This window comes from Lathyrus oleraceus, chromosome 6 (assembly GCF_024323335.1).
Source record: "Lathyrus oleraceus cultivar Zhongwan6 chromosome 6, CAAS_Psat_ZW6_1.0, whole genome shotgun sequence".
Taxonomy (NCBI): Eukaryota; Viridiplantae; Streptophyta; class Magnoliopsida; order Fabales; family Fabaceae; genus Lathyrus; species Lathyrus oleraceus.
This window is the reverse complement of record NC_066584.1, coordinates 305186565-305201949: the sequence shown is the minus strand read 5'-3', so window position 1 is coordinate 305201949 and position 15385 is coordinate 305186565. Positions and strand designations below refer to the sequence as shown.

General features: G+C 33.5%; 2 protein-coding genes across 2 annotated transcripts; one reads left to right on the top strand and one right to left on the bottom strand.

Moving 5' to 3' along the window:
- Positions 1–2636: 2636 nt before the first annotated feature.
- LOC127098242 (WAT1-related protein At5g07050) lies at positions 2637–4524 on the top strand. The gene is made up of 6 exons (XM_051036778.1): positions 2637–2935; positions 3102–3164; positions 3252–3603; positions 3756–3917; positions 4018–4169; positions 4265–4524. The coding sequence occupies exons 1-6, from the start codon at positions 2730–2732 to the stop codon at positions 4398–4400; spliced, it is 1071 nt and encodes a 356-aa protein (XP_050892735.1). The 5' UTR covers positions 2637–2729; the 3' UTR covers positions 4401–4524.
- Positions 4525–10279: 5755 nt separating this feature from the next.
- Positions 10280–13968, bottom strand: LOC127098241 (electron transfer flavoprotein subunit beta, mitochondrial). Its single transcript, XM_051036777.1, has 5 exons — positions 13603–13968; positions 13235–13519; positions 11381–11461; positions 10930–11024; positions 10280–10710 (listed from the first exon to the last, which is right to left on the bottom strand). Exons 1-5 carry the CDS (start codon positions 13669–13671, stop codon positions 10485–10487), a joined length of 756 nt encoding a protein of 251 aa, XP_050892734.1. The 5' UTR covers positions 13672–13968; the 3' UTR covers positions 10280–10484.
- Between the last annotated feature and the right edge of the window lie 1417 nt (positions 13969–15385).

Below are 15385 nucleotides of genomic sequence, written 5' to 3'. Positions count from 1 at the left end.
TCAAAAATGAGTTTTTGAGATGTATTTTGGTCAATTCAAACCATTCTCTTATGAACCTAAGGTGCCAATGATGATCAAGTGCATTATTCACATCTATAATATGCTCATATTTGCATGGACATCTTGAACTTATACTTTGAGCATGTTAGAGGATGAATTCATTCTATGATATGATGACATCGTCCAAAGCACACATTATGAGCAACTAAAAGGTTTGACATCATTGAAACATGGACTAAGAATCTTTGCCCTCACAAAAAAATCCTCGCCTCCTCGAGGGTAAGATACTTCTTGTCATATTCGGCGATTGCCACATGATCATTTGTTCGGGCTAAGGGAAATAGGGAGCGTCATTGGCCCCTAACACTCCAAGATGAATTTCTTGCCCCCTCACGCGGGAAAACTTGTCCTTCTGATTCTAGTAGTAATTAGAGTGAGATGTAAAAATGGCATTCCTTGGTAGACCACTTAAGGAAACCCAACTACCCTTCGTCGGTCTGGTGGTGTAAAAGGAGAAAAGACTCATACCATAAGAGTAATATCCAGATTATAAATAAACTTAAAGGTCCTGATAAAACCCCAATTGTTAGATAATAACTAGAAGGGCGAAAAGTTTAGAACCCTCAAAATCTCCATGGAAAAAGGGAAAGGGGGGAAAATCCACATATCCTTGATAAAAGGGAGGTAAAAGTAAAAGTAAGGAGAATGAGGATCATAGGAGAAGGGCGTGGTCACCCTCTCCGACAACGAGCAAGCCTCCAGAATAACCATGTCTTTATCTTCTGAAGAGGAAACATCCACTTCTGATAGGAAACTGAGGATTTGTTCCTCAGAAGTGTAATCACATCCAATATTCTCGGCATCCTTGGGCACGACAGAAGGAGTAACATTTGTCCTTTTGTTCCTGGGATAATTATAGAATAAAAATAAATCATCACCACCATCGTCGTAATCATAAAAGGGGGTGACTATAACCCTTAAAACCTACGGCCCAACGTTAATCTACGCCCTGTTTCGAACATTTCCTCATAAACCCTACTCACTACAGAAAGAAGTGAGAGAAAGGAAAATTCATACTTGGAAAAAGATTATGAACGAAGAATCAGGGGTGAAGAGGAGTTGTGTCGTTCATATGAGCTTGAAGAAATCGTGGGAGCAAAATAGAGGAAATGAAGTATTTTTAGGGATGATAATTTGATCCATCTCCAATGGACAGCTGCAAATTTACTCATAACGTTCGGGGTAAAAATCCGTAAAAATGAGTATGGGCATGAGCTCGGGTAATTATCCACAAAAATAAGCGGGTATGGGCACCTTTGTACCCACGCCGCCTCATACCTGCACACTATATATTTATGTATTTTGATTTATATTTATATATTTTAATTTATATTATTATATAAAATATATGATTATCAATTATAAAACGTATATCATGTTAAACCATTACGTATTCAACTTAAGTGTTCGTTTATTTCAATAATAAATTGTTTGAAAACTTTTTAATGTTTTTAAAAACTTAAAATTATATGATATTTTATAATTGATCTATTTATTTTTAATAGGAATGCGAGTCACGGGTACAAGTATAGGTACTTACATACCCATAAGGTACGAGTACGAGTGTTAACTTTGACACCCAAGCGGATATGGACTCGGACACGAGGATTTTTTCAAATCGTAGTATGGGGATGGGTACTATAGTACTCTACCCAAACTTTATCCATTGTCATTCCTAAATATTTTGTACTATTGGACTTCAAGCATATTTTGTACAACTATAAAAGAAATTCTCGTGAGATATATGATTTCTTCTATTTGTAAACTCTTTGCTTATTTATGGATAATACGAATGGAGAATTAACATATAAATACAATAATAAAATGCTTCATCCAACAATTCAGTATTAGCATAATATCTATTTTTCTTAATAAAAAATTATCTTTATTTGATAGACAAAATATTTATTTTTAAATGTCTAAATTTCTTTTTTTTTCTCTATCTCATGTGTCACTTTTTTCTTCTTTTTTTTATATAGTTATTTAATATAATTGAGTTTCACGATAATTGTTTATTTTACAATTGAATAAAATTCATTTTAAATTTACATATATATTTTATATCATATCAAATAAATTTATCTGTGCGATTGCTCTAAATCTTTCTAGTCGAAGAACAAAATCATAACCTATCAAATCAAATATTTTAAAGGAAAACTACTCACCATGGATTCAATTTGGCTGACATATGCTTATGTGAAACAAAGATTTGCAAGAAAGAATAAACAAATGTGAGAGAAGAACTCGATTCTAAATATATAAAATGATAACTTTCAAAGAAAAAAATGTGTTTTTACCATATAACTTCATCTCAAAAAAATGTTGAATGTAACAAAATACATAAATTATATGTTAAAGTAATAAAGTTAATAGGCAAAAATAGCAAAACATCTTTTTTTTAATCAATGGTACATATTCTTGGATTCTTCTTTACATGTCTATTCTAAACTAGTCTTAATCAACAATTTGAATACATCTTATAACTAATTGGTGTTTAATAAAGAACAGAATACCTTTATAATGCATTTAGGAATCACATTCAATTAATTAACCTCATGAAAAAATAATATAGTTAATTAACCCATCAACGTCTACATTATATATATTGTGCATGTGTTGAGCTTCTAAATAAGTTCATCAAAGAAACATCATCAAATCATAAACTCATCATGGAGAAAAAAACATTTCCTTCTCTTCATCTTTTCACAGAGTTCAAACCACACATGCTCATGATCTTAGCCCAAATTTCCTATACTTTCTTATATTTCATCACTGAAGCTTCCTTTAACCAAGGAATGAGTCCTTATGTTTATGTTACATATCGTCATGCTATCGCCGGAGTTGTCATGTTTCCTTTCGCGTATTTTCTCGAGAGGTATAAACATTTCTCTTAGAATGCAACCGAGTTTGTGGTTTGTGTTTAGCCAAACTAATCATAATGAAGATTTTGATTAGTAATCTTAACATGCGCAATGCATGTAGAGATAATATTTTGCATTTTCATATGAAAATTTATTAACTCAATTAATTTTTTTTTGCAGAAACATGAGACCAAAGTTGACATTTGCTCTTTTTATGGAGTTTTTTCTGCTTGCACTGTTAGGGTAAGAACAAATAATTTTTTTGGGGTGCTATTTCACTTTATAGAAACTATGGGAAAATAATATTTTGTATGAATAAAAATATTGCAGGATGAGTTTATCTATCAACTTGTACTTTGCAAGCTTGAAGTATACTTCTCCAACCTTTCTCTCTTCCATGTACAACACCATATCTTCTCTTACCTTCATTATTGCAGTAGCACTAAGGTTTGAGGTTCTTGATCTTCATAATCCACGTGGGATAGCGAAAGTACTTGGAACTATAGTATCCTTAGGTGGAGTTACGACCATGACACTATACAAAGGGCCTATAATCAGAAATTTGTGGCATCCTCTAATTCATATTCCACCAAAAAGTGCTTCTATCAATGAAAGTGGCTTAAAGGGTTCACTTCTTACCGTTTCATGTTGTATTTTGTTTTCTATGTCCTACATCATGCAGGTAATTTTCATCTTAACTCATAACCACCGATAATAATTTGGAAAAATAAATAAATTAGACATAATCATAAGTGTTGATGTCTTATCGGTGACATGGTTTTCAGAGATTTTTTGTGCTATAGAGATAACTAGAACTTTTTATGTTTCTTATAGGCATCCACTTTGAAAAGGTATCCTGCACAATTATCACTCACAACATGGTTGTGTTTTATTGGAGGAGCACAATCAGCTGTTTTCACAGTGATAGCAGAACACAATAACCCTTCAGCATGGATCATAGGATTCAGTTTTGACTTTTGGTCAACAATATATGGGGTTAGTACAGTGTGTGTTTTGTAAAAAAAAAATTTTTAAAAATACTAGCAAATATATAAAATTCTGACGTTAATTATATATCAATGATTATGAATTACAGGGAATTATTGTTGGTGGTTTGTTCATATACGTTAACCTATGGTGCACTGAGAAAAAAGGACCAGTTTTTGTCACAGTATTTAACCCTCTTTGTACTATATTTGTGACAATTCTAGCATATTTCGTCGTTGGAGAAAAACTTTATTTGGGCAGGTGAATTATTTTACACGTAATAAAACTTATTTATGCCATTGTTTTTTTGCATAATTATGAATAATACTGAAATTTGGTTATCATTATATTTTCAGTATCATAGGTGCAATTATTGTGATCACGGGTTTGTACTTGTTGCTGTGGGGTAAAGAAGGTGACAATGAGGTTGATTTCAAGGCCAAAGATAAATTGCAGTACAATATTGAAGACCTTGAAGAATGCAAAATATAGTTAATAACTTTAGGTGAAATGATAGTAGAGAGAGGCACTCCTATGTGAGAATAAAATGTATATCATAGTGAGGATTTTTAGGTATACTCTTGGCAATATATGTTTTGTGCAAAGTTCAACTTCAGCTTCCTGTTTTACAAGACAAAATTTTAATCTAACAAAAATTCTAGCAATCTAATGTTCTAGAGTCTCGCCCAAAGCAACGGTCAAGGGATTCGCTCTACACGGTTCGAGGTTATGTCAATGAGATAGCCTTCTATTATAGGTTCGAGGTTATGTCAATGAGATAGTCTTCTATTATAGGTTAATCACTTCATCCTTTCTTGTAGAATTGTCAAAAGGGTCCAATTCAATGGACCGACCCACGAACCCCATATTTTATCATGGGTCGGGCCATAAAAACATTTTAAAAACACAATCTTATTATTTTTGCCCAACCCACAGGTTTTTGTTTTTCATGGGTCGGGCCGAACCGGCCAAACGGACTTTCGGGCTAACCCATCAAAAATAAGAGAATTTCTTAATGCATGATATATATTAATAGTACAGCACGTGAAAATACTAAAATGTCTCTAGAATTTGAAGATTCGTCTTCGAACGCACCTAATACACACACATCTAGGTCATTCTGAGTGACGCCCTAATAGTTGAGTTTTTTTTACCCGGAAATGCATCTCCGAAATTTGTCCATAGATGCATTCTCGTACCATATGTACAACAAAATCAGAGGCACATACCAGAAACTTGTATTGAGACAAAATAAAATTATCATTCATAACATAAAATCAGTATTACATATGTGATTTCAACATAAAATGAAATATTACATTTCAATATTCAGGTGGACACTTGAACATCTTCAAAATATCTTCGACCGATCTTGAAATCGTCGCTTCCAACTCGAGTGGAACTTTTGTTTCGAAATTGAAAAATTTATTCCACATAGTCCGTACATCTGCATCCGTCTTGAGCTCAAAGTTGTTGAACTCAATCTTCCCTTCGTTGTCAATCGACGGTGATTTGTACTCGAGTTTGACAATTTTTCGATTGTCTCTGTAAGGTATGAGATTATGGACTTCGTATGTTAGATCTACAAAAGAGGTGTACTCGTTGAGGTTAAACTTACACATGGGTGTCGTGTTAGAGAATGAGACATTTGCAACATACCAGATGATGTTTATTTGTGATATTTGAGACATTTTCTGTTTGTTTGACATAAAAAACAAGAGTCCCTTAATTTATAGAAGTTTTAAACAATTGTGGACCTCAAAAACTATATCATGTGTATCAGTGCTGGTTTCAAAGATATATCTCCGATACGACACCCTATTATCTTGTTCGAGAGATACATCTCTGGAAACTATCCTGAACTAGGTATAAGACAGAACCTAATTGATAAATTTGTTTAGCGAATGAACAAATGTTTTGGCAAAGATCAAAAATATATTAAAATATTTAAAAATTCTATATATTACACTTCATTAATATTAAGACACAATTACATACACTTTTGGTCTTGCTAAACAAAAAGTTAAAATGAATCCAAAGATTTTTCACCGGGAAAATCTATAAGTATGGTGATACCCCCTTTGACTTTTTTGCATTTCATTCTCTTTCAATGTTGCTCAATTTCTCAAACTCGTGCATCCTTTCCACAAATTTTTTTGACCAAGTCTCGGCTTTTATTGTTGAATTAGTTGCCCACTCCAGTGGCGTAAGTGGTATAGGACATCCCGGTTTCAAGTAAACTTAAACAAAGCGTCATGATTTTGAAAGCCACCAAATACACATAATACGATCATTTGGATTTTGATGTGGGGCGGTGTGCAGTGGGAAAAAGGTTTCAAAAAACTGTATCATGTAAGATCAATACACACTCTATCATACACACATGCTATGAGGTGACCCATTTCAGAGAAGCGCATTCATTTTGTCTCCGGTGTCGGTCCACTAATGCAAGAAACAAGAGACTCGTAAATTACATCAAAGTTTTATTTCTTTCCGTAAAGTCGTGTGTATGATTTTTTATGAGTCATCAACTCATGGATAAGTTAATGGCGGACAAGTGTATGATTATCTTCTTCTTTACCAAGTAAAGCTGAAACAATTCGATAACCGCAATTACTGACACCCCCAACATTGACGATCCGCTCGATGTATTTGTGCATAAAAACCGACATCTCGTCAATGAATGTAATCTTTGGTGGAGGTGGTTTGCTAATGCGATCTCCTTCAAAAACACTTTTTTGAGATCTTGAAGTTGGTGAGTCCGGAAAAACTTTGTCAACATGTTCAAAATACAAAGAAGATCGCGTTATTGAATTGTCACTTGGTAGGCTTGAGTCTTCAGAGCACATTTTTGGTTTTACCGATTGTGAAGGTGGTTTCAAGTCACTGGTTTCTGGATAAGCAATCTTCCTCATTCATTCTTTGATGTGGAGTTTAATATTGTCATCGGCTTTCAAAAATATCTCTTGTATCACTTCTCATCCGGTCAAGATAGAGATATTTGATTTACCGTCTTTCATTACATCATCATCATCATCAAACCTAAGCCTCTTCCAGTGACTACAAACATCATCCATTCTTAACGGACTATCAAGTTTCACCTTCTGTACAATAAGACAAACATATGGGAGACCATAGGTTTTCACAATTATGCATTCACATTTCGCTATTGGAGCCTACAATATCAGTTTGTTTAGCTTCGTGAAAAATATAATTCAAACCCGCTCAAGATATGTTGTCGGCCGACTGAGAATAAAAATTGTTGTCTTTAAATTTGTGTCTAAAAACTGTGATGCTTCGACCAAATGATGTATGTATCTTTTATGCTGGTTCTGGGTCATTTGGTTCACGGAGTCTCAATCTCTACATAAATCGCCCTTACTATTTTCCAACCAATTCTTCAATTGATGGGCTGACTCAACTCGGTGTGTTTTTGTATTCCCAAGGTGTCTAACCTGATCGGTCCATGCACAAACAATTTTCTCCTTCACTTGGTCAAGAATTATGCTTTCGACATATTTCAACAAATCAGGATATTTCTCACTCACCTTCCTGAAATGTATAACGAAATCGGCATATACTCTTTAGTGGAAGAATTTACTATACCATTCCATGCATCCATTATTTTTTCCACTACCACACTCGCCTTCACTATTTTTCCATCTTCAGACTTCATCTGTTTCGTCCTTACCGCAAGTTTAATCTGAATTCTCACATTATTTGTTATATGATACCTACAAAGTAATGCATAAGAAGTAGGAAATACCTTTGCAACTGAATTCATCAAAGTGGTATCACGGTCGGTAACAATCACTTTAGGCATCTCTTCTTAGTCCTTCAACATTTCCTGACACACCTCTAAGGCCCGAGTAACATTTTCCTCTTTTTCGCTCTTTAGAAATGCAAACCCGATATAATAGGTCTTCTTTGTAGAGGTAACACCAACCATCTCCAATAATGGAAGTCTGTACTTGTTGGTATTGTACGTTGAATCAATAATGAGTATAGTAGGAAAGGCGTTGAACAACTTAATGGAATCAGGATGAGTCCAAAATATATCTCTAACAGTTACTCCATCCTCACAAGTTCGGTACCTAGACACATAATTGTTATCATCCAACAGTTTCAAGAGTTATTGCATTTCAGTTTTATCCCCCTTTAATGCCTTATTAGTTTGGTACCGAATATTGTACACTTGCTTAATATTTGAGGTATTTTCGGATCTTTCACGTTTCAAAGTTGCAAGTATATTTTTCAGTTGAACCAAATTCAATGTAATGTATGGAACACATTCTTCTCTTCCGGCATGAGGCGACACGCAATTGGATGACCAACTAACTTTTCACACAAGTCATGGTTATGTAAACCACATATGACATTAAATCTCCATTTCTTATTTGCCAACATATAACCACGCAACTTAAGGGGACACGCAATTGAGAAAGTAAGGGTTTTTTGTAAGGGTTTGAAGTAGAAAATAAGTATGATTGTGTGATCATGCAGTTCAGTGTTTTATCAAATTATTTCGGAGATACATCTCTCAAAATATGAGACATGCAAAGGTGACAAAATTTTCAAAATTCCGCTCCAATCTTCCGAAGATGCATCTTCGGAATATCCATCGGACAACTCAAATATCAATATATTTGTTGAAAACACCCGTAGATGCATCTCCAGAATAAATTTTTGTTTTAATCTGGAGTAGCACTCAATTGGTGCGCCTTAAGGTGGTGCATCTGGGGATGTATCTCCAAAATCTGAGGGACAATTTTTATTTTTCATGTAGTGTTTTTCCATCCCATAGGATGGGATAAGAAATTCTCCAAAATAAATTTATAAACTAATTTTAGTTAATTTTGAAGAAAAAAAATTGAATTAAGATATGATTGCATAAGTGTGTTTCAAGTAAAAAATAAAAGTTAAAGAAGATGAATATATATTTTCGAGATGGTGTGATTAGAGAAATGGTTATGAGATAAAGAAAAAGTTTGATAAATATTAAAAATAATATTCATTTTCTCTCTCTCTCTCTCTCTCTATATATATATATATATATATATATATATATATATGAATGTTGATTTAATGAATATTTTAAATATCACTTGAATAAATTTATAATTACTCTCTATTTATGTTATATATCTTTTATCCATTATATTATTTTTTATAAATTTAAAAGTATAGTATTATAATAAAAGACAGACTGCATGTTTGTAATTAAAATTTAAGAAAACATCAAACATGCAAAAGATGACCGAAATTTCAAAGGATATAATGGATGAAATTTCTGCCAGCTTTTATCTATTATATCCTCTTCAATCACTATTCACTATTGTACATTTTAGGAGTACAATTTTAGGATATTGAATCATAAATTATTTTGATGTTCGAATATGATATATAAAAATTTCATTTTATAGGTAATGTATCTTACAATACAGTATCAACAAAATTCGATTGACCATAAAAAAAAACATTTCTAAGAATAATAATTAATTCCATCTTTTATTATTATTTCTTTTAATGTCACTGTTTTTCTTTATAATAATTTTTTTATATTTTGTTGTAATCAATTATTTTTTTAAACTTATATTATTATGGTTAATTTCTTACAAAATATTTTTTTCTTATAAAATAAATTATGATGTTCTCTGGTTTGAATATTTATATTTCATTAATGAATTTGTGTTCAAATAATTAATAATAAATATCATTATATTTCTAAAATAAATTTTTGTTCAAATTTCAAATGGTAAATATCTCAATTCTTATGATAAAATTACAAAGAAAAAAAGTAAATTAATTTTAAAATATTTTTTTTCACCTTGTGAATATATTTGTAGTTAAAATCTCTCACCGTATATATTTTGAATAAAACATAAATGTAAATCAAATATCTCTTATCCCTCCCCTCCCCTCCCCTCCCCTCCCTTTTATTAAAACAAATGGGCTCTTCAGCTTCAGAGTTCGAATTGTTAAGAATTTTACATTAGATGAAAAATATCATGAACATATATTTATAAATAGAGGCAAATATTTATCTTATAAGTTGATTTTGAAATATGAAATTAGACATAATCTAAATTTTTAATAAAAATTGGATGACAAATCAGTGAACCAAGTGTGGACAAAAAATTAAAATTAAAATTAAATCTGGAGGACAAATAAACAGAGATGGAAACAAAAATAGTTAAGCACAAAAATGCCTCTAGAAAACAGTGTACAAAGCACTAATCAGAAGTCTGAAGCAACAAGAAACCACATGTTTATTTGCAAAGAGAACATTCTCTAAATTAGTGAATGAAAAAAGTATAGATGGGAATTGGATTCTATGTTTGGTTTTTGAACTGCGCCTCAAAGCAATTCCATTCTGAAAATGGGTTGTTTAATTTATCTCTAAGATGAAGCTGCTTCATCAATAAGTTGACTAGGATCACCAACAATTTATACAGAGTCTAATCGTGACAATTTTAGAATATGTATTTAAAATTTATTGGCTCACTTGAGCATACAACAGAATCTTTGTGCAATGTTTTGTTTATCCTTTGAAATAATGAACAATGGAGAGAATAATCAGATGACATTAGCTTCATGTTTTAGTTTGTCAATAAGCTCGTCCACAGAAGAAACAATAACACCTGATTTTCTCTTAGGAGGCTCTGTCACTTCGACAATCTCCAAATCGGGTTTGATTTCCACACTCAACTCCTCTGGAGTAAACTTCTTTATCGGCTTCTTTTTTGCTTTCATTATGTTTGGAAGTGTGGCGTACCTTGGTTGGTTCAGTCTCAGATCAGTGCTGCGACAAGAAAAAGCACAAAACTTACATATCAAGAAAGCCGGTAAGGTGAAGGGTACAATATTATAGTTTATGTTCTGGCGATAAAATGTGGCGTTATGAAACAGATTCTAACCATACCTACGATTTTAAATGTCCTGGTGAAAAACAACCGTTAGTATTTCACTACATTTTGCATTATGGTATGATACAGCATGCTCAAATGAATGTGATACTTACGTTATTACAGCTGGTAAGTTCAAAGAGATAGTCTCGATACCATCGTCAACCTCTCTGTCCACAGTGGCTACTTGTTTCTCTTTATCGAGGACAACCTACCGGAAAGAAGTTAGTTATGGAACAATTCAAAGAAAAGAAATAATTTCATGTTTAGGTTAAAATGATTATTCAAAATCATAACTGAATTGGAAAATTGTCAGTTGGTTAACATTGTAAACTTAATCAACAATAGACTCTAGAAAGAGGAAAGAAAACTCAATCAACTAAAATTCATTTGCTATTCAAATATAGTGTTTACCTTAAGATCAAACCAGGATCAAGAATGGAAAAAAAATATATATAAACTGGAATACATTGTGCTAACATGGTATCTAACTTATGAATATCATAGATAGCTAGCCAAAGAAATGAATAGGACACTATTTGCTGAAGATGTAGATGATGGACTGACCTTTGAAGCAAAAGTCCCTTGTGGCCAGTTGAGAAGTCCTGCTACCATCTGCCCTGCTTGATTGCAATCATCATCAATGGCCTGAAAATATACAAGTAAAGGAAAAAAAAACTTAATAGACTAGACAATGATGACCATCCAAATGTTTTCATAGAGTTAGAGATTGTATATTGTTCTAGAAAATGGCGATCATCCAAACGTCATCATTATTTTAATAATATCCCAATTTGATAGGTGAAAAAATGATTTATGTTTGGATATAATCATGTAAAAGTGGATTGAAGAACAATAACTTTAAGTATGAATGCAACGATCCAGATTACAACAACGGCTCTCAACCATACCGCGGGGGCAAAGAGTATCGATTCTTGAAGTCAAATATTTTCCACTCGAGATCATGCAAACGTATCAAAACCAATTCTAGACATCACGGATCAATTTTGCTTCATGGAACCAATCATGCAGAGAGTGTCCTATTCACAGTGAAAAATGGAGGGACTGGGATGACTTGTACAAGAAAACATAGTTCAACTGATCCCGTCACTATAAACATTTGTAGCACCGTTATCTCTGAAAAATGGTGTACGTGTCTATGTGTCTGTGTCAGTGTCCGAAACCGACACTTGTGATTACGTTTAATTTATTCATTTCTTTTCAAATTACTACCGGTGCTAATGTGTAAGTAGTTTCAGTGTTGTGCGTCCGTGCTTCATAGCTATAAACTAATAACCCAAAAAAATCAAACAACAAAACATCTAAACTCACAAACCATCACAATGAAAAATCACCAACAAACACAAACCTCAATTTCCACAAACCTCGAAGACGAAAATAGAGTGTATTAACAAACACCCTATCCCTTTCTAGAGAGAGATGCTCTCCCTTCTCTTTAGAACTTTTCCCCAACCATTTAGGGTTTGGTGGCCGCCTCCCACCTTCATGGTGGCTCTCCTCTCTCTCCCACACTTATGGTGGTCACCTCCTCCTCTATTGAGGGCACACTATCCACTCCTTTCAACTTCATCCACATGCTCTTACCAAAACAAACTCACTCTTCAATTACCCCCTTTCTCCTCTTCAAACCACCGTCAACCCTCCCTTCCCGTATTTGCGGCCGCTACCGAAGCCACCACCACCACCAAGAAATGGAGAGTTTGCAATGTTAGGTTTTCACATCTCAAGTTTAACAACAATGAAGATACCTCTCACCCGTGTAGCTGCTCTTTCACCTTCGATGTCGGCAACCTCCAAAGTCGCCATGGATACTCTACACCTTGCAGCCGAAAGCCGCCGGCAGATTTGTCTAATCATGTTTATGTGGTTTTTATTTTGTGTCTTTGTCTTTTGAGGTCTAAGTTTGCACTCAAGGTGTTTGACAAAAAGCCTCAAAAGTGTTGTGTCCAGGAGCAGCGCCTACATTTCCTCTACTCATCCATTAATATTCTAACATTGATAAAAGTGGACATTATTGAGACCAAAGATAGTCGAAATGCGTAAACACAAGTCAAAGAAATCATCCCTAATTGGATTTGAAAAAAGCCTGCGGATTCTCTTTTCTATCTTGCCATTGATCATGTTCGGAAGAGATTGGTTGACTGGATGACCAGTTGTTGCTTCTACTTCAGGTTTGTTCGTGTCCTATTAGCTTGTGAACATTCTATGTGTAACGTCTTTTATGACTATGTAGATTTTTGTTTAGATTTGAGTCAAAACTATGGATGAGGTATGTCCCATTTCAAGTGTCTCATGAAATTTATATTGTCTGTGTTCTCTTCTCTTAATCTAATGAATGCATTACCTTTAAAAAAAATCCACAAATCTCAATTTCCACAAACCCTCAAAAATGCAGATTACCTGTTTGCCAAGAATCAAAAGGCCAGGTTTCTCAATCTCAACAAGCTTCTTCAAAATCTTGGCAACATAAAGAGGATAGAGAGAATCATCAGCCTCCACATGAATCCCTCTATCAGCTCCCATAGCAAGACCAGTTCTAAGAGTGTCAATACACTGAGAAGGCCCCATGCTAACTGCCACAACCTCTGATGCCAAACCAGCTTCCCTGATTCTAAGGGCTTCTTCGAGGGCAATCTCACAAAATGGATTCATCGACATTTTCACGTTCTGGGTCACCACCCCTGTCTGCAAAAATAATAAAAATCGCGTCTTTTTCATCTAAAGATTGAAAATTTACAGTGAATGGAAAAAGGGTTGTTTGTGGTTACCTTGTCGGGTTTGACTCTAATTTTGACGGCGTAATCGACGACTCGTTTAACGGCCACCATTATCTTCATCTTGTTGATGGGTATTGGTGGCGGTTGCTGTGTATTTTGCTCGGAAGTATTGGAAAAACAAGGGGATTATGAGAAAAGTACATTACAATATTGGAAAGTGAAAGAAATTAGTTAATTATTTTAAACAATTTCTTTAATAGATTACATTAATCAAAAATAGTGTTTTGGTGTAGAGGATTTGCATATTTTTATCTTATCCTTTGTGATTAAGAGCTTAGTTGTACATGACACGAGGCATTTCTTTCTTCTTTATCCACGAATCGGACAACTAACTCACTTTTGCAGCCTAATACAGGTATTATGGGAATTGCTAGAGACACCTAAGACCATAAACATAAATCATATTTGTATTTGACAATATTCAAATGATATGTTGTCTTATTTCAAAGATGGATCTTCAAAATATACTAAAACACATATTCAATAACATATATATGTGGATTGATACATATTGAAGTTAAAATTAAAATTGATAACTTAAAAAAATGAAACATTACATAAATAATCAGATATTACATATATGAAACATATCAACGTCGACGTGGACGTTCCAACATCTTAACAATATCTTCGACAAATCTCACTATTTTTGCATTCAACTCGATCGGGAATTTGTTTTCATAACGGGAAAATGTATTTCACATAGCTCTTACATCTGCAGTAGTATTGAGCTCGAAGTAGTTGAACTCAATGTTTCCCTCGTTGTTAGCTGAGGGTGAGCGGTACTCTAGCTTTACAATTTTTTGATTGTCGTATGGTAGGAGTTCTTCCAGTAAGAATTTTAGATCATATACTCAATGAACTTGAATGCAATCGATGGCTCAGCCGCATTGAATTAGACACATCTAGTATTCTGATTGATGTTCATTATAATGTAATGTAATGGTGTAAAAAAAAGAAATGGGAGTTCATATTTATACAAGTTATAGATTAATATGAATCTCAGGATTTCTATCTTGTACCATGGAACGTTCTAGAGATACATCTCTGAAACTACCATGTTTGTATTTTTTTTAAATAGTTTGGATGCGTCTGAAAATGCATCTCCGAAAATACTCAACACTACAGAAACACATAACAGTGAGAAGTAGAACCTGTTTTGGAAAGAATTTTTTTTTTTAAACTGAGACAAGAGTTAATTTCTTTGAAAATGTGTATATTAGGCGTCATCAATATTGACACAATATTGTATTCAAACACTATAATGAATTGAAATGAGCTCTTTCATCATTTCCAAAAAAAAATGATTCAACCATGTCTCCGCTTTTGTGTATGAATGAGTTGTCCACTTTGGTGATGTCAGTGGTATAGGGCATCTAGATTTCAAATAAACTTGAACAAAGTGTCCTCATTTTAAAAGCCACTTGATACACATAATAAGATCATTTGAATTTGGAGGTGGGGCAGTGTGCATTGAAAAAAAATGTTTCCGAGAAATTGTATCTTGTAAGATAAATACATAGTCTTTCATACGTACTGTTGGTGTAAGCCCTAGAGGCCAATACTTTTGGTACTTGTATCGAATTATTTATTAATTAATAAAAGGCTTTTTCTTTATTATGTTTGATTAATAAAGTCCCTAGAATAGCTAGTCCGTTTAATGTATCAAGTATGACTTAATCATGATATCACATTAAACATAAGGACATTATTCTTAAAGTATCAGTAGTTGAGCTTTATTGTGAAGTGGGATAACATTAAAGCATTAAGACTA